This window comes from Nicotiana tabacum, chromosome 2 (genome assembly GCF_000715075.1).
Source record: "Nicotiana tabacum cultivar K326 chromosome 2, ASM71507v2, whole genome shotgun sequence".
NCBI classification, from domain to species: Eukaryota; Viridiplantae; Streptophyta; class Magnoliopsida; order Solanales; family Solanaceae; genus Nicotiana; species Nicotiana tabacum.
This window is the reverse complement of record NC_134081.1, coordinates 14,587,619-14,596,256: the sequence shown is the minus strand read 5'-3', so window position 1 is coordinate 14,596,256 and position 8,638 is coordinate 14,587,619. Positions and strand designations below refer to the sequence as shown.

Sequence of the window (8,638 nt, the reverse complement as noted above, 5' to 3'; positions counted from 1 at the left end):
CAGACTTTTAGAAGATCTTTGTTTGACTTCAACTAATTGTTTATTACGAGTAAAATCCAATTTCTATATGATTTCGTTTTCTTATCCTTATACTTTTCAGTACAAGAAATGCCAATGGAGTAAGTAAGTTCACACGTGTACGTCCAAGTATTGCATTACGTACACACCTTTAATTTACAAGAGTTTTTTGCCGCATGCCTATAATTGTCTAAGTAAGTTATTGAGAAAATGATTAGTTTACTTTACTAAAATGAGAAAGAGCTAGTTCCTCATATTTCCTTTTAATTTTCCTCCCAATATTTTTAACAAGGTTATTTTTCCAAATTTGGGTTGTTGACTCAGACCCTAATATCATATATTAATTCATAGATAGTGTAAGCACTTGAATTTATTACATGCAATCGCTCAGCTCAACTATTTTATCTAGCTTATCAGCTAGCCACCATAACTAGTTATTTTCTAAAGTTTCTGTGTGCTTTCCTTTTGCTATTTATATATATATATATATATATATATATATATATATATATATATATATATATATATATATATATATATATATATATATATATATATATATATATATATATATATATATATATATATATATATATATATATATATATATATATATATATATATATATATATATATATATATATATATATATATATATATATATATATATATATATATATATATATATATATATATATATATATATATATATATATATATATATATATATATATATATATATATATATATATATATATATATATATATATATATATATATATATATATATATATATGCCATGCGACTTATAAATAGTTACTCCGAAAATCTTATAAATGAAGGAAAAAAGTACAGTGTAATTTATGTGTAAGTTGGGCGTGATCTTAAAATACTTATCTCGTTTTAGCTCTAAGTACTCTTCAATTTACCCTTTAACTGTTGTAGCCAGTATAGAACAGACTAAATCAATTTTAGATGGCAGATATGAGGCCATAATTGATAATTTACCCATGTGCCATTTTAATTTTTATTTTGTAATTATAGTGTCTGGGTTATCTTGTTCGCACCTCGACTAATCTTATAGGACCCCACCATCATAAGTACGGGTAACTCTATCTACTAAGGCTTGGACATATGTAGTTTGAAAGAAATTAAATGTAATCTGACTCAGCTTGGAATTCAAGAAAAAAAAACTTTTAAAACTTATGATCTTAAAAGTTTAAGTGGTAAAAACTTTTGTACGGTTCCAATAGAAAGTGTAAAGTTAAATCACTTTCAAATACATAAATATATTATTCTTGTTTGATAAACTAATAATGAAATGTGTCACATATATTCATATATACTACTGTTGCTTGTGCGGGGATTTAAACCTCCTGTACTTTTTTACATTATCGAATAAGTAATATTTATGTCTCGAATAAAAATGAATTAGAAAAGAGGGTCATTTTCAGCGCATTTAATATTTCATTGATTTGGTCATTAAAATTAGTGAATTAAAAACATGTAAGCCCACATATCAATTATGAGCAGTGTCCTGAGAATTGGCATATGCCATAAACTGGAAAAGACTTCTTCCTGTAAAGAAGAGAGTAGCAGTGCCGGAGTCAATCAAATAGTGAAAATGTCAATCATATATATTGGCACTTCACCAACCTCGAGAGTTAATTTAAAACCCTAACTAACTTTAAGCAGCTGGGTCCAATTCAAAATTTATATATTTCAATTTATGTGACGTAGTTTGACTCGAAATAAAAGTTAAGAAGAAAAAACTTTTTAAACTAGTGATATCCCATAATGTTTGTTTCACTATAAAAGTTTTTTATTAGGACTAAAACGAATAAAATAAAAACTATATAACTAATTTATAAAAATGTATCATTCTTTTTAAAACGGACTAATACGAAAAATGGGGTGATACGCCTCCACTACGTGCAAATCGCCTAGATCCACCCCATGTTATTAGGTAGAATACCTCAAAGTTTTCCCAACAGAGTAAACTTGTGTAATTAATTGCAAAATGGGCTAAAATAGCCAAAAGCAACAGCCTCTAACATTTTATTAGGATAATTTAAGCCAGCTCTACTTAGTTAATTCGTCAATTAAACGTTAGAAGAAAGTGTCACAGCCCAATTAAAGAGTACCCCCACCAACTAAGAATTCAAGGGCAAGTCAGTCAACCATTTAATTTACTTCTCCAATTCAATAAACTCCTACACAACTTGAAGATTGTATTGAAAACTTCAGTGTTAAAGTCTCTGCTTCATGTTTTGGCAAAGGCATCTGTTAAGATTTGTTCAATTATTTGGTTAAATTTTGAAATTTTCTGTAGACAACCCTACCAGCTAAACTATTTATCACATCCCTGAATGCACATGCAATATGAAATCGTCAGCTATTTAATGCACTACTTGATCATGACAATGGACAATGTAACGTGCAAGCATTGCAACGCATGGTGCAACCAGTGGCAAATGTAGCTCGTCGACGTTGAGTTAATCCAAATCTATATGTAAAAATCCACTAAAATTTTAACAGTGAATTCGGTTCAAAAAATTTTATAGGTCTGAACCTATCAAGTTTAAATCCTGAATTCGCCTCCGAGACGTAGACTGCCAATGTAGCAAAACTTCCTTTCAGCTCCAAGGTAATCAAATCGGTTTATATGCAGTATTTCCGAACAAAAGAGACTGCAGCATGAGAAATTTTAGGAATACCTAAGCCCTGTTTATTTCACTGAATTGCAGTTTCTGTTGCATAGATATAATGGCAACAATAATAGATTAAAGCGCGAGACAGGAGATAGCAACAATAAACAAGGATAAATAACCTTGAAGCAATATATGCGCACACAGTATGACCTTTAAGTAATATATGCACACAAAAAAAGGGCAGCTCGGTGCACAAAGCATCTAGCGTTCACGCATATAATGCACACATTTAAGTAAATGTCTCGGTTCATTTACGCCATTCTAACAGGAGATAGGCTAATCAATTTGGCCGCGGGATACTCTGCCATCCTGTACAGTGTTGAAGGTAGTGTTTGAGAGCATCACTCGGATGTTCTACAGTCCAGTGTCGGTAGAAGTCGGATGGATTGAAGATGTTACTTTTGCTGCAAGTAGACAACAAACCAGCCTGAGTTCCAGAGACAAACAAGTCATCTTCAGATTTAATGCTACCAGTGCATCCTTCCTCTTTGTCAGCTGCCTGTAGGATGAAATAAAAAGCCAATTAGGCAGTGGAAGAGACTAGTTCAACTCCATAGATCATTGTGGTAGCGATAGAAAAACTGATGGTACACAAGCAAAAGGAAATGTCAAACTTTGGTCTAACTATCATAAGTTGTCATGCGACAAAAAGCGCCTTCGACAAAGTTCTTAAAAAGGATGTGAGCTTTTTCACTTTTGTCTTCTACATGACTTTCGTTTTCATTAATAATTCTGAGAAGAGAATTCCTACTTTAGACAGAGTCCTTAAAAATGCCGTGAACTTTTTCACTTTGTTCTCCTACATGACTTTCATTTTCATTAATAATTCTGAGAAGAGTATACGCACTAGGCACCTATTCAAGGACCTAAATGGCGGCGCTCTATACATCTGGCTGATAGAGACTGGATAACCACCAAAAGCCGTGGGCCATATCTTGAGGACTGGATAACCACCAAAAAGCCGTGCTCCATATCTTGAAGTGTGGTGGAGCCTCTTTTCTTTTCCATTTTTTTTGGTGTGTGGGGTGGTTGGGCTCCAGCAGTTATTTTGATTTTGACTTTGAATGTCTGATTCTGGATTTTGAAGTTAGGATGCATTTATCAGCAAATGCAAGGAGGGGTGTTCAATCAATCGAAACTTGCTAGTAAAACTGCAGAATTACGGAAAACACAACTAAAGGGAGATTGATAGGGAATTGGAAGCTTTCAGCTCCACAAAATAACTTCATCCAGCTTGATCACTAATTTTCTTAAATGGAAAGGCCAGCAGAAAATGTGTTTGACAAGGACATGCAATTGATTCGAACTATGTTATGTTACATAGATCCCTCAATTACACCGGTTCACTTGTTAAGTCTGACAAGAAAAGGGTATAAAATGAGCTCAATGTTTGGATTTGCTCAACTTACAACAATTTCTTTGACTTTTTCAAATTTGACGAGCAACCATAAGCATGGAACTCCACTGCAGAAGAAGCAGGGATGAAGGAGAAAAGTGGGGGAGAAATTTATTTTGAGCTCTCCCAAAAAAATAATATAAGAAATTAAGTAAAAGAATAAAGAGATATAAGAAGCACGACCAAATCTGATGATTTAACAAATTTTTTTCTGATATATAACATTGTAAGCGTCCCTTCTCCCCTGATAAGGTAATCCATTTTATTCATTTAGTATCCCCTTGATGAAAATGAGAGGCTGTTACCAATAAAAGCACAGGCAAGAGAGGATATCTTTACCAATGCCGCATCCTGGAATTTCCTCATGACAGTAAAGAACGACATTTTTCCCCTTCTGATTTTCACCCTCATTTCCCTTTTTTAGGCCCTAAGATCTAGTACTAAGGCGGAAAAAGTACCAAGGCAAAAAGCTGCTTACACATAAGATTGTACTACTGCAGTACAACGGTTAGGACTTCAGGAAGAAGGATCATCATAAAATTTTCTGCTAACTTTTGGACCCGTCAAGTTTAAAGGTTAAGGCTGCTCAAGTCTACTGTGCAATCCAAGTTGCTTTCTAAGAGAAGGAATTGGAAAACTTTTGCATAAAAGAAAACAGTAGATGATTTATCACATGGTTTTTGGTTGCAAAATAAAATAAGTATTACGTAGTAGATTTACCTTCTCTGTGAGATATTTAAATGCCACCTTTTTTTGTCCAGCTTCATATATGTTGCATTGGGAATATATCTGACATGAGAGATATTTAAGTTATCAACAACAATAGCAAGGACAGATATTACTGAATTTACATAACCCTACTTTCCCAACCTTCAATAAGAGGAGAGATAGAAAAGAGAGGAAAAAGCTGCTAAAAGCGGTACTACCTGTGATTCTACACTTGCGCAAACAGCATAAATTCCCCAGTTCCTGGTGTAGTTGTTGTACAAATGTACTTTGCCAAATCTAACACGAGGATGCCGCTGTCTAGTTCCATCAAAAAAGCAGTGGTGAATGGTGACCCGCATACATCTGTCGGTACAATTAGAAGGATCTGCTCCAATAAGCATGGTCTTATCATGCTTTGAAAAGTGACACCTGGTCGCAACAACAAAGTTCAAGATCCAAAAATAGATGTCATAACAAGATATATATGATAAAGCACGTTCAGCTGACCTAGAAACAGTAATATCTGTGCTCTCCCTTGTGATGTCAATTAAACCATCGTCATAGTCGCTAAGGCTACAACGGTCTATCCAAATATGCCTTGACTTTGGTTTAATCTGAATGGCGTCAACATCGGGTCCTCTGCCTCCCTCAAACTCTATATTGCAGATGATCACATGTTCACACTCTTTCAACCTCAAACCTTTCCCTGTGATTTTGATTCTTTGGCCTCGCCCATCAATAGTTTTGTAAGACGACACACTCAAATAAGATCGGAGCTCAATGGTCCCTGAAACTTCAAAGACGATCCATAGAGGTTCTTTTTTACGACATCCATCACGAAGTGATCCTGGCCCGTCATCTACAATAATATTCAAAATATAAATCTCATAGAATTATCAACGAAAACGAACAACAAAGATAGTCACACTATGTTGAATCTACACCAAGAATGCTCCAACCCTGTTATCTTATTCTGTCTGGACTTATTATATTCCATCCCATTCCCTTAATAAACCTTAAATGGAATCCTAGCTCGCACCTTATGTAAGTTAAAATAATAAAATAAGGGTAACAAATAATAAACAACTGAAACATCAATGCTTCCTCTGATCGTACTCGCCCCCTGTACCACCTCCCCTTCCCGGGGAAAGAGGAACTCCATTCCCCCCTCACCACCCCGGCCATGGTATTAAATCATCTTACACCATTGCCTCCCCCCTCTATGCTCAAGAAACTTGTCAATTTTTCGTTCTCTGAGCAACTTCAGAGCATTCTTGAGAGATCCTCTACCTAAACTAATTTCATTGAAATTTGACTTAAATGTAACACATTTTTTGTGACTAGTGGCACAATGGTAGTAGCAGGAGGTTGTAGAAGAGCAGGATGTGGGACGGAAAACATGAAAGATAAAAAAGTCAAGAGCATAATCAGGGAGGAGCTGTCTCATGTTCAGAACCAGGCGATAATGCTGGTAGCTGATTTTATTTTTTATTTTTTAAAAAAGGCTACGAGCAGGTCTCAAGTAATCGGGCCACAAGTCTAAAAACATGATATGAACCTACAGGAAGTTTCTGATCATGAACGGCACACCATCCTGATACACACCATACTAAACAAAGGGAAAGCCAAAAGCTTTCGCCATATCCATTATCTATTTTTTGTAGAACTGGTATAAGAATGAGAAATTCAATTGACCACGTGCAAGGATAGTGATATTAGTTAACCATAACAGGGTATCAAGTAGAATGGTAATACTGCTAACTTGCCAATGGAGTGCTCTCCAACTTGCAATAATCCTCTTATTAGTTTTTCACCAATGCTTAATGATGACAGTGAGCTCAGCAAACATTCAACATATAGTACAACCTAAAATTCAGACAGTACCACAGATGGGAAAACTAATGGATCAAAAGAAAAGGAAGGACCTTGTATGAATTCTGTCCAGTAATAAGGCATAAACAACTATTCAGGAGAAGTGTGAAATATATAGTAACCTGATTTTCCTTAAAGTAGTCTTAAACGTAAAATTATTCAGCATTAGGTTGAAGCCGACATGAATAGAGCAGAATGGTTAATGAGCATTCGAATAGCCAATCACAACTAATTAATAACCGTGGTGTCGACGCCAGCCAAACTAGCCTTTTTTAATAACCGTGGTGTCGACGCCAGCTTGCGCGCACCTCGACTACACCATAACATAGTAATATTTTGCAGGGGGTGAAAAAGGGGTGCGATTAAAGTGACAACTACTTTTACGGGGTACCTGCTACCTCCCACCAGCATAGGTAAGGGATAACACTATCCACCAATTCTTGGATAGATAGGAATAAATCATCTACTCCCTCCGTTCCAATTTATGTGAACCTGTTTGACTGAGCACAGAGTTTAAGAAAAAATGAAGACTTCTGGAATTTGTGGTCCTAAACAAGTCAAAAAGGGGCCCAGAGTATTTGTGTGATTATAAAAGCTTCTCATTAAGGGTAGAATTATAAGTTTAATCAAAATTATTTCCAAATTTAAAAAGGGGTCATTCTTTTTGGAACGAACCAAAAAGTAAATAGGTTCACATAAACTGGAACGGAGGGAGTAGTATTTTTATCTCTGCCGGTATTTCTACCCGCAAAACTACTTAAAGAACAACATCAATTCCAAAATCAAACACATTTCCCTATATTCTCCAATAAGAAAGAAAAACTATGTCCTCCCCAACAAAAAAAAAAAGTTCAAAATTTTCAAGATACTATAGTAGTATAACTTGAAGGGCAGCCTTGGAGGGTCTCCGTGTGACCTATCGGTCACGGTTCAAGCCGTTTAAACAGCCACTAATGCTTGCATTAGAGGCTGTCTACGTCACAACTCTTGGGGTGCGGCCATTCCTGGGATCTTGCGTGAACGCGCGATGCTTTGTGCATCAGGATGACGTTTTACCATAAGTAGTATAACTTATCACAACAAACAATTTTAACCCGTAAATTATTGAAGACACAAAAAATTAACTTCATCAACTAGAAAGAAAGATAAGAAAAGCCAGCTAACCATTGAGATTCATAACTTGATAAATATGACCATCACGACCACCAATGGAAGAAGCACCAAAGCCTTCAGCTTGACCAGCTAGACCACACAAGCTAGAGTCAACTTGACCATAAGGCAAAACCAAACCCATTTGGGTACTCACTGTTTTCTGGGATTGAGCTGTGGGTATTGGAGGAACAGGAAATGAGGTTTCTTGTTGATGGTGATGGTGGTGTTTGTAACGGGTATGGTGGTTCCCCATTTAGTAACTCCAGTATTGATTTCTTTGAAGCTTAACGCCAAAAATTGAAACCTGGCATTAAATTGTATCACTTCTTTGTTGTCTCTATCTATGACTCTTGAAACTGAAACCTGCCGACACTTTTTTCTCTAATCAAAAATCTTAGATTAGAATGATTCTAAGCAAAAAAGTTGAACTGATATATAGTAGTACTTAAATATGAGGTAAATAAATAATTAATTAAATGGTGTATTCTATTTTAAAGAGATGAAGATTTTATTTTGAAAGATTTCTTATAAATTAAAATCAAAACCACAACTTATTCAGAATAAATGGAAGATTATGATTAAGAAATCATTAACTAAATAAGAATAATTTAAAGACAAAAATTAACATTCAAGAGGCGGACCTAGGATTGGCGATATCGGGAGCACTATCACATTCAATATAAAATATGGGGGCCTATACTAATATCTAACTATTTCTTGAAAATATGGTAAGTATATATGGAATTTTTTGTCTAAATTTTCAGGTGCCGATGACCCTCAA

General features: G+C 35.0%; 1 protein-coding gene across 1 annotated transcript; it reads right to left on the bottom strand.

The window, feature by feature from the left end:
• Nucleotides 1-2,723: 2,723 nt before the first annotated feature.
• Nucleotides 2,724-8,419, bottom strand: LOC107787860 (putative pectate lyase 4). Its single transcript, XM_016609474.2, has 5 exons — nt 7,870-8,419; nt 5,341-5,692; nt 5,052-5,262; nt 4,846-4,914; nt 2,724-3,228 (listed from the first exon to the last, which is right to left on the bottom strand). The coding sequence occupies exons 1-5, from the start codon at nt 8,108-8,110 to the stop codon at nt 3,010-3,012; spliced, it is 1,092 nt and encodes a 363-aa protein (XP_016464960.1). The 5' UTR covers nt 8,111-8,419; the 3' UTR covers nt 2,724-3,009.
• Nucleotides 8,420-8,638: the final 219 nt, after the last annotated feature.

Coding starts and splice junctions, on each gene's coding strand:
- LOC107787860 (XM_016609474.2), bottom strand. CDS start 8,110: ATGGGGAACCACCATACCCGTTACAAACACCACCATCACCATCAACAA. Junction 5,693..7,869: donor TCAAGTTATGAATCTCAATG/GTTAGCTGGCTT, acceptor ATATTATTGTAG/ATGACGGGCCAGGATCACTT. Junction 5,263..5,340: donor ACAGATATTACTGTTTCTAG/GTCAGCTGAACG, acceptor TGTTGCGACCAG/GTGTCACTTTTCAAAGCATG.